This window comes from Myotis yumanensis, unplaced genomic scaffold (assembly GCF_028538775.1).
Source record: "Myotis yumanensis isolate MYYU_CA2020_CCGP unplaced genomic scaffold, mMyoYum1.0.hap1 SCAF_13, whole genome shotgun sequence".
Taxonomy (NCBI): Eukaryota; Metazoa; Chordata; class Mammalia; order Chiroptera; family Vespertilionidae; genus Myotis; species Myotis yumanensis.
In genome coordinates, this window is record NW_027223764.1 from 56,684,374 (window position 1) to 56,703,167 (window position 18,794).

At 54.8% G+C, this 18,794-nt stretch overlaps 1 protein-coding gene across 5 annotated transcripts in view; it reads right to left on the reverse strand.

The window, feature by feature from the left end:
- WDFY4 (WDFY family member 4) overlaps positions 1–18,794 on the reverse strand; it is a 228,714-nt gene that overhangs the window by 133,697 nt on the left and 76,223 nt on the right. For 4 of the 5 annotated variants that reach the window (XR_011473609.1, XM_070433182.1, XM_070433181.1 and 1 more), the window contains exons 19-24: positions 18,072–18,303; positions 16,829–16,974; positions 15,867–15,978; positions 14,946–15,136; positions 8,804–8,956; positions 1,460–1,533 (exon numbers count right to left, since the gene is read on the reverse strand). Coding sequence is in view for 4 of the 5 variants with exons in the window: in XM_070433182.1 (XP_070289283.1) it covers positions 1,460–1,533; positions 8,804–8,956; positions 14,946–15,136; positions 15,867–15,978; positions 16,829–16,974; positions 18,072–18,303 (908 nt within the window). In the remaining variant the exon portion in view is untranslated. Of the gene's footprint in view, positions 1–1,459; positions 1,534–6,723; positions 7,778–8,803; positions 8,957–14,945; positions 15,137–15,866; positions 15,979–16,828; positions 16,975–18,071; positions 18,304–18,794 lie in introns of those variants that run through there. The other variant, XM_070433184.1, reaches the window with a different exon arrangement.

The window sequence follows — 18,794 nt, forward strand, 5'->3', positions numbered from 1 at the left end:
CTTGAAATACAATGGGGACAGGTTGCCCCCCTGCCTCCCTCCTCCCTTATCCTGATCACAGCCCACAGCCCCTGGGTTTCTTCGGGAGCCACTGCTTCCTAACTCCCCTCCACTCCCAGAGGTGTAGTCCTGCTCTGGCCTGTGAGGGACCAAGCAGCCCTCGCTGGGCTGTGCTGAGCACAGGAGGTGCCCTGAGGCGCCTGCGGCCCTGCCACAGAGACCGCGGAAAGGACAGAGGAAGAAAGCAGAGACTAGATGGGGACAGACCTCAGATAAAGCGGTGTGAGTGGCGCCAGCCCCAGGGGAGCTCGGTCCCTTTCTACTGTATGAGCAATGAATTCCTTTCTCCACTTCCTCCCACCCCTTTCCTCTCTCCCTTCCCTGAGTCCATTGGAGTGCTGTTCTGCCACTTGCAACCAAAGTGCCTGGACTGCGGACTGCGACTGCCCTGCCTGCAAGGGGACGGGCGGGAGACACCAGCGGAGAGACGGTGGGAGAGGTGTGTCCCTTCTGCTGGCCACACTGGGCCCTGATGCCAGAGCCAGGAAGCTGCTTCCGAGGCCCCAAACCTGCAGGGGAGACACACATGCCCACATGTGTGAGCCTCGGGGAAGGTGCTGCTATAGACTGTATGTTTGCGACCCCCAAATTGTGTTGTTGTTTTTTTTTTTTTTTGGTTAATCCTCACCCCAGCATATTTTTCCACTGATTTTTTTGAAAAAACGGAAGAGAGGAGTAGAGACACAGAGAGAGAAACATTGATGTGAGAGAAACACATCACTTGGTTGCTTCCTACACTCACCCTGACCAGGGCTGGGGATGGAGCCTGCAACCGAGGTACATGCCCTTGACCGGAATCGAACCCACGACCCTTCAGTCTGAGGGCCAAAGCTCCACCCACTGAGCCAAACTCGCTAGGGCTCTCTGTTGCTGTTGCTTGTTATTCCCCTAAATTCTTATGTGGAAACCTACCCTCGGCAGTGGGCTTTGGGAGGGGAATAGGTCGTGAAGGTGATGCTCCTGATGGGATTAGTGCTCTCACGAGAGACCCCAGTGACCTTCCCTGCCCCTCAGGTGCAGACAGTGAGAAGACAGCCACCTCCACATTGGAGGCGGGTCCTCACCAATGGGGGCCACTCCTAACTCCCCTCCACTCCCGGACCCTCAGCCTCCAGCCTGGGAGGAATAGATTCCGCTGTTTATAAGCCGCCGTCCTCGGCAGTTTTGTTACAGAAGCCTGAGCCCTCTAAGCCGGACGCGCTGCCTCAGGGGACACGCACTCAGAGAGAGAGAGAGAGAGACAGAGAGAGAGAGAGACAGAGACAGAGAGAGAGAGAGAGAGAGAGAGAGAAAGAGAGAGAGAGAGAGGGCGAGGGTCGTGGGTGTGCCCTGCCCTCTCAGTCCCTTTTCTGGTGAGAAGCCCTGGCTTCTAACGTCCAGCGGCCGAAGCCCAGCCTACCTTGGCGACCGGAGGATTTCCAGGAGGTGGGAGAAGAGGGATTGCTCCACGTTGTCCGCGGCTCTCATCCAGAGCTGGAAGACAGGAGCGTTGGTGACGCACGGCCGGAGAACTGGCCCCCGACAGTGCGAACGCATAGCGCCCTGGGCTGGTCTCCTGGCCTGGAGTCACCAACCCAGTTTCCCTCTGGAATCGGACCCAATCTCCTGACAGCGTGGGGGCTTTGCCCGGGGAAAGCTCGAACACCCCGTCTCTCCTCATCTCCGCGGCTGCCTGGCCCTAAACGACGGGTCTAGATTCACCAGGACACCTGTGCTAACCAGTGTCCGCCCAGGCCAGGCCCCGCAGCCCGGGGTCCACACGCCAGACTCCTCATCCTGCAAGGCCAATGCCCGTGTTCCCACTTCAGAGATGAGAAGACAGGGCCCAGACAGACCAGGCGAGTGACAAGTCCCATTCACCCCCAGCAAGCGGCAGGACTGGAATTAGAAGCGGGCCTTCCCTTTCCGGTTTTACGCTGTGGTAACGAAACACCCGACTTGTGCGTGCAACACTTTCCTCATAAAGCCAGCAGCGCGGCCCACGCCCCTCCTCCTGCACAGCAGGACCGTGACCGAAGCCAGAGGGGAAGCCCCGAGATCCCGGGAGTGAGCTTACCACCGAGGCGGTTTCCTTCACAGTGAACAAAAGGCAGCTGCTATCCGTCCTCTGGGGAAAAGTGGATGGCATCCTTCATGTCGCATTTCCACTTCCCTTTAGAGCAGTGGTTCTCAACCTTGGCTGCACATTAGAATCACCTGGGAATCTTTTTAAAATCCTGATTTCTGGGCCTCATCCTCCGGAAATTCTATTTCTTTGTTATGGGGTGGGACCACAACATTAGTAAGAAAGAAACAGAATTTCCTGAGGATGAGGCCCAGAAATCAGGATTTTAAAAAGATTCCCAGGGGATTCTAATGTGCAGCCAAGGTTGAGAACCACTGCTTTAGAGGGTTCTATTTCTTATCTCTAAACACAGCCATTTCCTAAGGCCCCAAACCAGATGTGGGATTGTAACAGTGCATTTGTCTGGCACCAAAAAGAGCTCACATTTACAAACTACCCACTGGCAGCGGCACAAGGTGCCGGGCAAAGGTCGGAAATGATGTCTGCATGCAGTAGCGAGAAGACTGAGGCTCCGAGACACTAAGAGACTTGCCTGTCGACCCTCATGTACTAATCTGCAGAGACTGGCTTCAAAGCCCGATCTAACTCCCTCTTGCCTCCTCCCTGTGCTCCCCAAGAGCCATCTCCTAGAGATTGATGCACAGGGTCAGTAATGAACCTCACGCAATGACACAGGTGGCCGTGGATCAGTAATGAACCTCACCCGATGACACAGGTGGCTGTGGGTCAGTAATGAACCTCATGCGATGACACAGGTGGCTGTGGGTCAGTAATGAACCTCACGCGATGACACAGGTGGCCGTGGGTCAGTAATGAACCTCACCGGATGACACAGGTGGCCATGGGTCAGTAATGAACCTCACCCGATGACACAGGTGGCCGTGGGTCAGTAATGAACCTCACCCGATGACACAGGTGGCCGTGGGTCATTAATGAACCTCACCCGATGACACAGGTGGCCGTGGGTCATTAATGAACCTCACCCGATGACACAGGTGGCCGTGGGTCATTAATGAACCTCACCCGATGACACAGGTGGCCGTGGGTCAGTAATGAACCTCACCCGATGACACAGGTGGCCGTGGGTCAGTAATGAACCTCACCCAATGACACAGGTGGCCGTGGGTCATTAATGAACCTCACCCGATGACACAGGTGGCCGTGGGTCAGTAATGAACCTCACCCGATGACACAGGTGGCCATGGGTCAGTAATGAACCTCACCCGATGACACAGGTGGCCGTGGGTCAGTAATGAACCTCACCCGATGACACAGGTGGCCGTGGGTCAGTAATGAACCTCACCCAATGACACAGGTGGCCGTGGGTCATTAATGAACCTCACCCGATGACACAGGTGGCCGTGGGTCAGTAATGAACCTCACCCGATGACACAGGTGGCCGTGGGTCAGTAATGAACCTCACCCGATGACACAGGTGGCCGTGGCTCCATGCTCTTGTGGGGGAAGCAGAAGAGCACAGTGACCCAAGTCTATCAGGAGGCCAGTGTAGGCATAAGCCATCCCTCTGGGATCCCCAGGGCCTGGCATCACACCTACCACGTGGTGGGCACTTACGAAGAATCCATTATTTTTTTAAGAGTGGATGTACAGGAAATCCAGGTGAACTGAGCACGCTGCGCTAAGCCCGAAGCAGGCTGGCAGAGTCCCCGCCCTGCAAGCTCACTCCTGCTCAGTGCACAGAGTGGGCGCTGCTGCGTGCAGAGCCCGGGTGGGCTGTGGGGGCTCCAGTCAGGCACCTCAAGGCACAGGTCGAGGGCCCTGCACACGCGGCATCTTCGCTCACAAAGGCAGTCTCTGAACAAAGGCCATGCCAGCGTGGGAGCTGGAGAACTGAGAGTGCAAGACATGACCCCAGCAATCTCCTTGCTGCTGTGCCCCTGCCCCTCCTCCCTCCAGGGCACTGGAGCAGTACCAGGTTGCCAGAGCATATCGGACGCTGCCCAGCCCTTTCGGAAATTCCTTTACATTGTACCAAATAGGCTGGGAATGTAGACAGTTGAATCTTTTGCTGCTTATCCTGTCTTATAACCCCTACTAAGGACTGCATTGAGATGGCTGATTTAAATATCAAATGGATCATGTGTCCAATTGTGCCCTCTCCCACCCTGAGACCATGGCACCTGCCACAATGATCTGTTTGTCCCTTTTAAAAACCAGAAACCTAAGACTTGACTACCCTCCACTTCCTGTCCCTCCTGCTCCTCAACTGCCCCCCTCCCTCGCCACTGTCTGTCCAGTCATCACAGATCCCCCTTCTCCTGTAACTGATTTTCTTGTCTCCAAACCCACCCTCTTTTCCAATGACTTGTGCTATTAGAAGTTGATTCTCCCAGTGGTATTTTAACCACCCCTTTTCCACTCCTTCCTCCTCTCGGCCAACAACCAGACTCAACTCTCCTATCTTAAGCCCTGAAACTTCCTCCCTCTATTTTCTTCTCTCTTCTTCGTCAAAAGCCTGCCTCTACTTCCCTCCTCTCCACTCTTCACCTGCGTCTGACCCATTATTTATTTCTCATTAGGTCTGTCATTACTTCCAAGTGACCTCCCAATACAATACACACATCACTGCCCCCATTTTACTTGAAACTCTTCTTGTCATCTTAAATTTTTATTTTGTTTTACTTTGGTGTTTACTGGTTGCTTGTTTTCTTAGCCTTAGCTTTGAAGGCACAGCTCACTCGAGGATGCCGGTTCCCAGGGAGGGTGGTGCCCTGGTCGTTCCAGGAGCAGCTGGGAGCTTGGGGGTCCCGCACAGGTAGCTGCTGGGCGGCTGGTGCCAGGGGTGCCCTGGAGCCCAGTGGCGGGGCGGGGCATGCTCTCTTGTCTCTCTGTGCAGGAAAGCAGGTGCACAGGGAGCCGGGTACCAGGCCTCGCGGCGGCCTTCACAGGCCTGGCGCTCATCTCAGACCCAGGCCACAGGGCACTTCCTGGCCGGGCTCAATTCGCTGATGACTTCCTCAGGACATGGAGAGCTACAGTAGCGAATAGGATTGGCCTTCACTTTTCAGGTTCCCGTCCCGTCCTTCTTTGGTTCAGGTGTCAAGATCAGATAATCAAATAACCTGGGAGTGTTCCCTTTTCAGTTTCCTGGAGGAGTTTTTAAGGCTGGGAGGGCCTACGTCCTGACAGGTGGAACTTCTCTACAGACACCCGGGCCTAGACCTTCCTTGTGGATTTCGTTTGTAAGATTTTAAAGCAGTGATTCCAGCCCTAGCTGGTTTGGCTCAGTGGATAGAGCGTCGGCCTGCAGACCAAAGGGTCCCGGGTTTGTTGCCAATCAAAGGCATATACCTCAGTTGCAGGCTCCTCCCTAGTCTGGGCCCTGGTCGGGGTGTGTGCAAGAGGCAACCAATCAATGTGTTTCTCTCACATCAATATTTATCTCCGTCTTTCCCTCTGTCTTCCACTCTCTCTAAAAATCAATGGAAAAATATCATTGAGGATTAAAAATAAAAATAAATAAATATGATTCAATTTATTTGATGATTATGGTCCATTTAAGTTTTTTTTCTTTCTTTTTGAGTGAGTTTGGGAAACTTACATTTTCTTGGAGATTGTTCAGATGAGCTAAGGGTTCACATTTATTGGCACAAAGGTGCCAGCCCTACTCTCCTCCCCCCTCCCCCTGCTCATCCCCATGGACCTCCCTCCTCCCCCCTCCCCCTGCTTATCCCCATGGATCTCCCTCCTCCCCTTCCCCCTGCTCATCCCCGTGGATCTCCCTCCTCCCCCCCTCCCCCTGCTCATCCCCATGGATCTCCCTCCTCCCCCTCCCCCTGCTCATCCCCATGGACCTCCCTCCTCCCCCTCCCCCGGCTCATCCCCATGGACCTCCCTCCTCCCCCTCCCCCTGCTCATCCCCATGGATCTCCCTCCTCCCCCTCCCCCTGCTCATCCCCATGGACCTCCCTCCTCCCCTTCCCCTGCTCATCCCCATGGACCTCCCTCCTCCCCCTCCCCCTGCTCATCCCCATGGACCTCCCTCCTCCCCCCCTCCCCCTGCTCATCCCCGTGGATCTCCCTCCTCCCCCCTCCGCCTGCTCATCCCCGCGGACCTCCCTCCTCCCCCTCCCCTGCTCATCCCCATGGATCTCCCTCCTCCCTCCTCCCCTGCTCATCCCCATGGATCTCCCTCTTCCCCTTCCCCTGCTCATCCCCATGGACCTCCCTCCTCCCCCTCCCCCTGCTCATCCCCATGGACCTCCCTCCTCCCCCCTCCCCCTGCTCATCCCCGTGGATCTCCCTCCTCCCCCCTCCGCCTGCTCATCCCCGCGGGCCTCCCTCCTCCCCCTCCCCTGCTCATCCCCGTGGATCTCCCTCCTCCCCCCACCCCCTGCTCATCCCCGTGGATCTCCCTCCTCCCCCCTCCCCCTGCTCATCCCCATGGACCTCCCTCCTCCCTCCTCCCCTGCTCATCCCCGTGGATCTCCCTCCTCCCTCCTTCCCTGCTCATCCCCATGGATCTCCCTCCTCCCTCCTCCCCTGCTCATCCCCATGGACCTCCCTCCTCTCCCCTCCCCCTGCTCATCCCCATGGACCTCCCTCCTCCCCCTCCCCCTGCTCATCCCTGTGGATCTCTCTCCTTCCACCCTGCCAGCATTATTTAGCATCCTTCCTGCCTTTATCCTGACCAATCTCAGCAGTTTATTCTATTAGAGCCAGTTATTAGCCTCATTGATCCTTTCTGTGGTTGTTTCTTTCCTATTAAAACAGTTGATGTTTTCGTCTTCATTATTCCTTCTTTCTTTCTTGGAATTTAGTTTTTGTTTGTTTTTAGTTTGTGGTTTCTGTTTTGTTTTGTTTTTCAGTTGTTCTAACTTCTTAACCTGAAGCCTCTGTTCATGAATTTAGAATGTTCTCTCTCTGACAGGCACGTTGAGGGTGTAAAGTTTCCTCCAGGCCCCGCTTCCAGCAGCCTCCCCACAGCGCCTCGATATGCAGTGTTTTTCTTGTTGTTCAGTATAAACCAATTCTCATTGAATTATAATCCTCATTGATCCTCTTTACCTCACCGCCTTTTGGAAATTCAGGTTTCAAATCTCCCACCTGGATTTCTGCAACAATCTACGGACCATCTCCCTGCCTGGGGGTCTTGCCCCTGAGAAATAGACCTAAAGTAAAATTCTAATGTGTCCCTGAGGTATCAGTAGTTTAGCCAAACTTGTTAATAATCCAAAATTTATTTATAAAGCCTTTACTCTAATAATTCCAAGGAATTTTTTAATTGAGGGGGATGTATGCACAAAAGTACTGTGTATAAAAGCGCTCATTTATAGCAATAATACATGGAAATAATCTAGGAGTTTGACAACACGGAATGATGTCAGGCACAGCACAGATTCCATCCTGACCACGGAACAATGCTTGCAAAGTCCATAATCTATACATATAAAAGCCTAAGTGACTGAACGACCTAATGACTGAACAACCGGTTGACTGGTCGCTATGACACACATTGACCACCAGGGGACAGACGCTCAATGCACAGGATCGGGCTCCCTCCTGTCTGGATCGGGCCTGTGGGGATCTGGCCGAAACCAGCTATCCGACATCCCCCGAGGGGTCCCAGATTGCGAGAGGGTGCAGGCCAGGCTGAGGGACCCCACAAGGTGCATGAATCCGTGCACCGGCCTGTAGTAAATTGATAAATGTTTATGTTAATGGGAAAGGATAGGACTAACAACATCCACACCAAGGTCATAACTGATAAAACATAGAGCTGGTAGAAAATATAACAGCACTCATAGACCTTAACAGGCAGCACTCAGGTCGACAACAGTTGTCTGGGTTTCAGAAATAGTTTCATGCCCCCCCCCCCCCCCACACACACACACTTTTATCTAATTTAAAGCATTCTGTAATAAGCATATATTATCTCTAACTTTAAAAAGTTTTAAAAATACTTCCATGGACTCAGGCACACATGGACTAAAATGCATGTCCTGTGGCTCAGTCTTTCGCCCTCTCCACCGGCCCCCTCTGCCTCATCTCCTGGCAGGGGCTCCCCAAGCCGCTTGCTCTCAGTCCCCTGGCTGCTTTCATCCCCCAGCACGCCCTCTGCCTGGAGGTCCCTCTGGGAGCCTCTGTCAGACTCCGCCTAGCCCTGAGCTGCGAGGCTGAGCCGGCTCTCACTGCCCTGTGCCTGCCTCCCTCACACCCACACACTGGTGCCTCCTGCACCTGTCCAGGCTCCGCAGCTGCCTGGAGGGGCTGCCTCCTGTCATCACTGCCCCGTGTGCACTCCGTCAAGGACGCTTCCTCCACGGGCCTGCCCACGCAGTCTCGCTTCCTCGCTGCCCTCCGGCCTGCCCCCGAATCTCTCAGTCACTCCTTTACGGGAGCCTTTGTGAACAGCAGGCCCCAAAGGAATCGGTGCATCCCTTTTAGTCCCCATACATAGTATATGAGGTACCGCCCTGCAGTTCAAAATCCTTTCCCAGGTTGCATCTGGTTTACAGAAGACGCTGACCTCTATTTCACCATCGAAAATGCAACTCAGAGACTTGCCCAGGGCCCCGGGGCGGGGGGATGGATTCCAATATGAAGCTGGGGGCCTCCCCTCTCAAGCCTTTGGGGTTTCCTCTCACAGCCATCCCGCCATCAGGAAGCCAGGCTCCCCCCTCAACCCCCCTGCAGGCTCCCCCCATCTCCATTTACCTCAAAGTCACAGAGGACGTGCTGGAAGACCCCCACATTGGTGCGGGCGGGGGGCCCGAAGCCCAGCTCGGCAGTGCCCGCGACGGCCAGGATGAGCTGCAGGACGCGGTGGGTGAGCAGGGAGCTCTTTTTCCTCAGGAGAAACGCCATCACCTGGAAGGTCAATGCATGAGCAGCTGGAGCCAAGTGCCTCTGAGGCCTCTCCTCGCCCGCTGTCCCCTGTCCCCGGAACCCTGCTTGGCGGGGCTGCCTCCTCGGCCTGTGTTCCCAGAAGCAGCTCACACGCCCACGGCTGTGCTGCTTCCCTGCCACTGCCCACCGGTCCACCACAGGGCCTGCTCCTTCCCGACTCTCCCTCTGTTCCCAGAACACCCCTCGCTCTCTCCTGGTTTCCTTCCGATGCTCAGGGCTCTTTCTCATCCACCGTACTGGACCCCACGTTCACAGCCATCCCATCCCATCCATGCTGCCATCACCAGGAAGGCACCGACTACCCATGGACCCCGATAGCCCCATCACTGAGGCTGCAGCCACCAGACATGCCCCTGTACTGCGTGCGCCAGACTCTGGGAACTGGCAGCTTCCGGCACCGGTGCCAGGGGCGGCCCTGGCATCCCAGTGGCCCGGCCCATCTCAGACACCAGTACGACGGATCCCCAGCCTCCTGCTGCTGCTGACCTCAGCCTCACAAAGTCAGGCTTGTAGCCAACCACTGGCACCTGGGTCCTCATCCACCCATCCCCTCCGGTTCTCAGCTCAGCTCCCCCACAGCTCAGTCCCTGCGCCTGGATCCGAACCAGTCCGCCCCTTTCCCCATCCGCTCAGGCCCCTTTCAATGTGCCACTGGGAATGTCTGTGTTCCTCCAAAACCTGTGTGTTGAAACCTTTGCCTGGCAACATGATGATACCTGGAGGTGGGTCCTTTGGGATGTGGTGAGCAATAGATGAGGTCCGGAGCGCAGGGCCTCACAGAGGGGCCAATGTCCTTACAAGAGGCATGAGACCTGCCTCTCCTGCTCTCCGCCATGTGAGGACCAATCAGAAACTGGCCTCTGTGATCCAGGAAAGGGCCCTCGCCCCACCTGACCAGGCTGGCACCCTGGTCTTTGACTCCCCAGCCTCCAGAACTATGCAAAAACGAATGTCTGATGTTACAAGCTACCCAGTCTATGGTATTTGTTACAGCAGCCCAAACCAGGACAACTGTGATCATCAAATACTCAGGATCTCCTTAGATTGCCCTGGTCAGGTCTCTGACACATCTGAAACCTGCGACACCCTCGCCCGCCTCCGCCACCAGCACAGTCAGGAGGCTGAAAGCTGCTTGAGGAAGGTCGCCCCCACTGGCTGGTTCACTTTACACTACCGGCGCCGAGTGTCCAGCTGGCTCGCGGTCTAACTCTGTTTCTCCAGCAAGCTGGTTCTCCTTGTCCGAAAGACAGTGGTTCATCTCTCCTTCCTCCCCCAACCTTCCTTCCCTGCTACCACCCACCTCATACTCTGCTGAGAAGACAGAACCCAACAGCCATCCCAACCCTCATCAATAACGCCCGCACTGCATGCCTTCCTCTCACAGGCAAGGTCCTACCTGGCCTCCAGCCCCCTCCTCACCTTCACAGGACTCTGTTTCTTGAGATAATTCTTCTCTTCTCAAGTCATCTCTCTCTCTCTCTCTCTCTCTCTCTCTCTCTCTCTCTCTTCCTCCCTCCCTCCCTCTTTCCTTCCACCAACAGAAGGCTCTAGTATTTCTCTTTTTAAAAATAGCCCTCCCTTGAGCCCGCATCCCTCTAGCTCTGACCCCACTTTGCTACCCCTCTCCTCAGCAAAACTCTTGAAAGCACTAGGGGTGCATTCTGGCTCCACGTCCTCACCTATGTTCTCACTTCTACCCCCTTCAGCTGGTTGCTGCCTCCACCTGACCACCTGTCCACCTGCCTTAGCAAGGTCCCCAATGACTCCCAGGTGCCAAATCCCCTGGAAATACATCTGTCCTCAGTTTGCTTCATCCTGAGCATTGTCTGACGGCACTGGCCTTCTTCAAATGCTTCTTCCTTCAGAACCTTTGGCAGTTTTCTTTAGTTTGTCTTCCCTCTTTCTTCCCAATCTCCTTCGTTGGTTGGGCTTTAATCATATTTCCACTCTACAAGGTTAGCTCCTTATTTCTTCCTCTTGAGTTCTCTTCTCTATTCTCTCTACTCCTCTTTGACTATTTCATTAGTTTTCTTGGATTAAATAGCATCGTGCTGATATTGATGGCTCACATTTATGTCCAGCTCAGCTTGTCCCTCTAAGCTCGAGCCATCTATCCACTTGACAACTGACTTTTGGTCTCACAAACATTTCAAACTTAGGAGGTTCCAGTAGCTCCCTCCTCCCTGCCTGCTGCCTTCTGGCATGCATACCAGCTGATCTCCTGAGCGGTCTTCCCAGACTGCTCGCAAGGACCCCAAGTCTCTCCAGGTTAGGAACGCAGTCGCAGAGCAGACTGGCTTCTATCTCAGTCTCCTGCTCAAATCTCACCCCTCCGATCCACCTTCCACATTCGTGTCAAAGGTCATTCTGAAGCATTAATCACTCCATTTCCCGGTCCCAAGCTTCCCTGTGGTTACTCATCATTTCCAAGGTAGAAACCCATGCTCCCTGGAGGGCAGATTTCTGGTCCTTCCCTCGCCACCCCCGGCTGCCTTGCAGTGGCTCACACCTGTCCTTTCCCCGCAGCCCTGCGGGGCAGCTGCGCATGTTTTTAATGCCGGTCTGAACGCTATCCTTCTTTCCCAGACAATGAAAATCCATCCTATGAACCTCAGGATGTCACCCAGGCTGAGAAGAGGAGAGTAAGTAAGTTGGATGAAAATAACAAGTAGAAAGATATATGCTTTCCTTGTGCTCTCAAATCCACTCAGCAAATCAGCAAATAAATACAGAATGAACGTCTGAAAAATGATGAGGTCCCCTCCCAAGAGAGCTGGTGCATTGAAGACCCTCGCTATCATTCTCTGGCTCAGTCACAGGCTTGACTACAAACCTACTGTCGAGCAGGCGCTCTCAGGGTGCAGCAATGGACAAGCAGACCAGGCCTGCCCTCCTGGAGCACGTGCTGCGGGGCGAACAGACCCCAAACACAGCCTGTCTAGGTCGTGCCGACTGGGCCCGCGGGTTATGCAGAAGAAGAAGGGATGCGGTAGGATGCAGCTCTTTAGAAAGAGGCAAGGTAGGCAAGAACAATAATAACCTGGTGTCTTTACGTAAAGCCTGTCATTGCCGCCCCCCCCCCCCCCCCCCCCCCCGGCCCCAGCACTGCCAGCCTCCCTTCTGAATTCCCATGAAGACATAAATGCCTGGAATGTTTCTTCTTTAAGCCACAAGAAGACTTTATAGACTTTCTTCTTCTGCCTCCATGTGCACATTAAAGCCCTGAATCTGATGGGTTCTTTATTCAAATGAGGTATACAAAGTCTTCATCTCATAATATTTATCTGCCTGTCCTATTAGACAGTGATATAAATTAAATGTTTATGCCCCCCCCCCCCAATTCATATGTTGGAACGTAATCCCAATGTGATGCTATTAGGGGGTACAGCCTTTGGGGGTCATTAAGTCACGAGGGTGGAGGCTCTAGTGGGAATAGGGTCCTTATAAGGAGACCTCAGGTGCTCCCTCAGCCTCCACCCTGTGAGGACACAGAGAAAGGTGGGCGTCTATGAACCAGGCGGGCCCTCACCCACACGGTCTGCCACACCTTGCTGTTGGACTCCCCAGCCTCCAGAGCTGCGAGGCACAAATGTCTGTTGTTTATACCCGCCCCTCCACCGTTTACGGGGTTTTGTTACAGCAGCCTGAACAGACTAAGACAGACAGTGAGTTCCCGGGAGGGAGAAGCTAACCCCATTTTGTTCGGACCGCATCCCCGGTGCCTAGCACGGTGTCTGGCCCTTAAGCAGCACTCAGTCAGCATGAGCAGAGCAAAGAAAGCCAGGGCTACTCCTTGCCTCTCCCACATCTTCCTAAAAACCCAGGCAACCGACTCCTCTGGTCCGCCAATCGCCATTCTGTTTTCTTTTTTAAAAAAATGTCTTTATTGATGTTTTAGAGAGAGAGAGGAAGGGAGAGGCACACCTCCTACTGGGGTCAAGCCTGCAACCCAGGCATGTGTCCTGACCAGCAATGGAACTGCTGACCTCTTGGTTCATGAGTGGATGCTCAACCATTGAGCCACACCAGCCTGGCCCACCGCCTTTCTTTTTCACGAGGCTCTTTCGCCTCCTACCCATGTGTGAGGCGGCGCCTCTGCAGCTCCCGGCACGTCCTTTCCCCCAAGGCACGTGCTCACGTGATGGGCCCTTGCTAAGTACGGCAGCGAGGAGACGGGGGCAGGAGAGCCCAGCACTCTGTGGAGCTCGGAGCTCCGGGGAAGAAGCTGGGGAGCCACTGAGTGGCAGGTGCGGTGGCCCCGGAAGAGAGTCTTGGACACACTGCGATCAGTTTCTACTAAAATTGCCTTGTTTCTGTCTGTTTCATCCTTCTCGATATACCACGAGAGTACATGGGGCTTTGTACCTTGTGGGAAATGCTCACAATAATTATTAAAATCCCCAGCCCCAGCAGATACCTAAGTGCTAAATTGGCACAATTCCCACGGCTGCTGCCTTTATCAGTATAATAAAAAACTTGTATCTACCAAAAGCCCCAATTCTTGACTTTTAATATGAACACAGACCTACCCATCACTATCACCACAACATTTACTGAGCGTCTGTCTGGCCTCAGTCATGCACTGGCACCAGCGAGGAGTGCCAGGATCAGAGGCCTGCAGCCCAGTGGCGACGAGCAGGCTCTACAGAGTGCGTGTGGTCAGCCCCGGGCACCGCCCGGTGCCGCGGGCAGCTGGAGGCGGCACACGCTCAGCTCCGGGCTGGGAGCCTGACCTGGGAGGTAAGAGGGAGCGGACCTGGGAAGAGACTGAGATGGCACTGCCAGCCCAGGGCACGGGTGTACCCAGTCACGCGGGTTTAGCTAAGGGAGCTGTGCAGCGCTGGGGGAGGTAGCAGTGCCGGGTGGGAAGCGCTGTGGGCGGGGGGTGGGGCTGAAGCACAGGGGCAGCGGGTTTCACAGGCCTGAGAAAGTAGTCCCGGGGCCTGGAACGAGGACTAGCGGGTAGACGCCGCTGGAGAGTCCACGTGGGGAAAGGTGTGGTCAGGTCTCAGTGCAGAACTATGACTGCTGCCACCAGCTTCGTGGGAGCAGCAGGAGGAAGGGCCCGTCCAGCTGTGCAGCTGCCCAGTCAGAGCGGGTAGGCCTGAGGGGACATCACCCTGATCTCCTTGCTCAGCTCCTGGCTTAGGAGCAAAAGGCAGGGATGCTGTCTCCCAGCACCCTGCCCAGGAGAAGCCATGGCAGCCTGTGTGCCCCTGACCTTGTCTAGACTTGCACCCGAGGCCTGCCCTGGCGCCTCCTTTCCCACGGCCGCCCGGCCGCCCAGGAAGGCTCCAGGGCTGCGACCAGTCCCATCTGGCTCTGCGAAGCGCGAGCAGCCGTAAGTCCCAGTGCACACAGACAGCAGGCACCCTGAGCAGGCACTTACTAAGCACTCAGCACACACTCACTCCCTTGATCATCACAACCTGCACAGCTACCATCACTCCCATGTACACAGGAGGATGGAGGAGCAGAGATTTAAGCCTAAATAAAGATGGCCAACACTTACAGAACACGTATTCTGCGTCAGACATCATTCTAACCCTCCATCTGTATTAAATCAGTCCTCCCTGCACCCCATGATGAGGGGCACGGAGTCTGTACCAGACCAGGGGGAAGCTGCACGTGGGGAGTAATCATCCAGGTTAAACAGCAAGTTGGAGGAGTGGGGGATGCAGACCTGACGTTCCGGCTCCGAGGCCTGGCCTCTTCGCCATCATAGACACAGGGGCGGACCACAGACGATGCTTCAGTTCCCAGTGAAGGTGCTGGCGGCCACACAGGTGTGCATCCTGTCCAGCCAGAGTCCCTCCCTGGCCGCTGTGACCTGGCCTCTGCTGGGGGCCAGAGTCTCCAGACCTGACCTCTAGGCTCCCCTTCTCCAGAGTCACTGTGGAGGGACTGTCCCCCCTCAGGGAGTCGGAGACGCAGGTGGGGGTGAGATTACCTGGTACCCAAAGATGTGCTGCATCAGGCGATCACACATGACATTGCTGGTCAGGACCAAGTGCAGAACTTTCACAGCTGCGTACATGGTGTGGTCATCTGTTGCTAAGGAAATGAGGCCCAGGAGGATGGCAGGCCCGCCAATGAAGTCCAGGCTGCTGGCAGCGGGGCTGGAGTGGAACACCCTTACCCCTGTGTGGGACAAAGGGGCATCCCATCAACAGGCATAGCCTCTCTGCATGCTGGGTAACTGAGCTGCCAGCACCATGCCACCTTCCATTCAGGACAGAGAGCCTGTGCACAGAGGACTGGTTGGGAGGAGGGGCCTATGCACAGGGAGAGGGGGGAGGGGCAGGTGCACAGGTAGAGGGGGGAGGGGCCTGTACACAGGGAGGGAGGAGGAAGGGCCTGTGCACAGGGAGAGGGGGGAGGAGGGTCAGGGGCTTAGAAAGTCTTAAGTCACTGGGAGAATCTATGCTGAGTCCTTCAGATCGCTGCCCTCCATAGCTGTCTGGAGTGCAGGAGGAGCCAGATGCCTTCGGTGCCACCTGAGTCTGCTGGCTCCTCTGACACCTCTGCCCCTACATCCTGCGGCCCTGGGTGCTTGCACCAACTCATTGCTTTGACAGTTGCTGGCACAGAGGCCCACTGTGCCCACTACATGGGCTCCATTGTGCACAGATGCCGGCCTGGAGAGCAGCTGCGTTTACTACCAATTAGATGCAGTGAGGTGAGCTGACCTCACTCAGTGTGGAGGCCAGCTCCCTGGCAGGGTTAAGCCCCCAACTCCTCCCCCCCTGTGCTGGCACCACCCTGGCTCCACCCGCTGTGTCCTCACTGCCACTCAGGACTCCAGGCTGCACAGGCGCTGGCACGCGCCAGCCCTTCTTCCCAAACAGCGCAGAGGCTGAGGCTGACGTACCCAGATGGCCCACAGCCACGGCTCCGATGGTCCGAAGAGGGCCTGGGAGGTGGCCAGCACAGTTTCTCAGCAAGAACACGGGCATGGCATTGTCGCGGGATGAAATGTTCATCTAGAGAGAGTGGAAAGCGGGGAGCTCTTCACCCTCCCTTTCCCGGGAAGGAAGGGGCCTTGTCACAAGCTCCGGGAGGGCGGGCACCGAGTCCTGCCCAGCGCTAGCGCCTGGCTCTCGGGAAATGCACATGGGCCCATCCACGTCGGAGGCCTGGAACCCAAGGCCCGGCTCTCCTGTCCTGCCTCCCAGCTGCGGCTTAATCGAGGGGGCAGCTTTGGTTGTACAGTTGTGCCACGCATGTCCCACCTGCTCCGTGAGGAGCCGACGGGGCGGGAAGGGCCCGGCACGCCTGCAGGTGGAGCGTGCTGCAGAGGCTAGAGTAGCCACGTCCCGCCGGCTCTCCATCTCTGCAACCTGGCCTCACTGCCCACAGAGCCCGGGAAGTGGGCCCTGGCCTCCCCCGTCGGAAGGACGCTGCTGGTAAGGCACTTCCTCATGCCCAACAGGGTCCACCCTGAGCCTGCTCACCAGCAAAGGCAGGGCCTCTGCCTGTGACGGTGGGAGACTGAGCACATCAGCCAAGTCATGAGCAGTGAGCACGGAGCTCTGCACGCGGAAAATGGGTGCTCAGTGCCGCAAAGGGTTTAAATATTCTGTTTGTTCTTGCTCTGCTGTGAGGAATGAGAGCACCTACGCTCTCCTCTGAGCAATTACAGATCAAAGGTTTAGTCTTGTGGGAGTTCATGGGGAGTCATCGACTATGTTAGCAAATGAAGTGGGAAGCACTCCTCATGTCCCCGTCTGCACATGCGCAAACACCCAGCAGCACTCACTCCAGCATTAAAAGCTGAAGGCAGCCCTGAGATCATGATTCCGAAAGGGCAGCAAGTGACATGAGCAGGCGTACCTCCTTGGCAATCAGGCGGCTGTCCACCTCATTGTACGTGCTTCTGATGTCCGCGACTCTGGTGGTGGACGAGCTGGCCACGTGGAGGCCCATGGACACCCTCTCCTCGGCCACCAGGGGCGCTGTGTCTGCACCAGGGTCTGCTCCTGAAGGAACATGTCTCCAGTCACTTCTAGTCTCATTGCACAGAGAAGAAAATTAGTCCTCAGAGCATAAAGATCTACCGCTACTGGCGAAGTAACCATCAAAAGAATGTTCGTTTCTTCTTACATTGTCTGTTGGTGTTGTCACATGTTGTTACTTTGTATGCTTGCATGTTGTGTTCACATGTCTCATATTTTGCCCCTCTCGGGGCTTCTCTGACACATACAAAATCTTGGATAAATCTCACAATGGTAACCCTACTATGATACAGAGGCCTTCCAGGTGTGAAATTGCTACGTTTGCAACACCTATCAAGGGCGCAACCCTGCTCCCCCAAACCAGAATGATAAGGATAAGAAAGCGACCTATAAGGAAGAGACACAGGCTGGGCTGACAGCCTGAGGCGCTCCAGTGAGCGGCATGTCCCTGGGCAGCGCCCTGTGTGCCAGGACTCTGGGTCAAGGAGAGCCCCGTGTGCGACTGGAGAAGCAGGTCAGAATGGTCAGTGCAACTGGCTGGACACCTGACCGGCCGCAGTGCTGGCCAGCGCTTAGCCAGAGGACAGGAAGACGGAAGGAGGCGCGGGGCCTAGAGAGAGCGGTGCTCAACAGCTCCTGGCCGCTTCGCCATCACATGTGGACTGAGAGGCACTTAGCGCCCTTCCCAGCTGGGAGCTGACCCCTTAACTCGGCGGAGCGTGGAGAGCTATGCTCCCGCTTCAACAGCCGACAATCAATAACGAAAATGTGGATGTTTTGTCTGCCTGTTTAATAATTGAAAACAACAGTGTACTTTAGTTAAAAAGCTCCTTCATTAAAAGGAATGTATCTTATTCATCTCACTCTCTTCTCCTCTTTGCTGATGGTATGACCCACCACTCTCCTCCATCATGAGCTTTGGATCGGAAATATGAAGGATGTTGTCATTTCCTTTCCTGGGACATTTTCTGTTGCTTGTGAACATACAATGATCCAATTACACAGGTCTTCCCGACTGACCGGCCAGTGCTGAGGTTACTCTTTATAAATATGCCATAAATAAATGGATGTCTGGTTTTAAAATAAAATCAGCAAGATCATTATCAATCAGAACACTCCACCTTGGGCAGGCACAGCTTGGAAGTTTCCGCAGTATCTCGGGCCGAGTTTGTTAATAACTTCCAGAGTTTCCATTGAGACGGCTTCTTCAAAGAGGTATGTGGGGCCCAGACGCCATGTTAATGTCGACCTTTGCTTCCAAACCCGAGGGGTAGCGATATAGCCGTAAACATCCACAAACGATGATGGCTCCATCGAAAGGAAAGGTCCTGGCAAGGCCTGAATGTATAACATCTGTTAACAGGAAAAGGGTGGGAGGTGGTTAACTTTGGGATTAATCAAATAAATACCTGTTCACATAAAATGATGTACGTCATTCTTCTCTCAAGGTGAAAATTCATTTTACCTAAAAACATTACAAAGATAACTCTCAAAGCTGAGAAACAGGGTAGCAAAACAGTTTATGAAATGCTAGTGAGAGTGGGCGACACTGCGCCTTAGGAAACAAACTGAGGAGTAGTGAGAGCCCTGAAATGTCCATTTGTGTGTCCCAGTCATCCAACTAAGGACCGACGTGTCCAGTATTGACACGTTAACTTATGTACTGAAAATAATTACAGATATACAGAATGGAAAGAAAGGAAATCACCTCTATTTGCAAAGGATATGTCCATGTAGAAAATCCCAAGGAATCTACAATTTAACAAACCACCCCAAACTCCTAGAACTAACCAGTGAGCTCAGCAAGGTCCCAGGATGGATACATGATCTACACACAAAAGTCA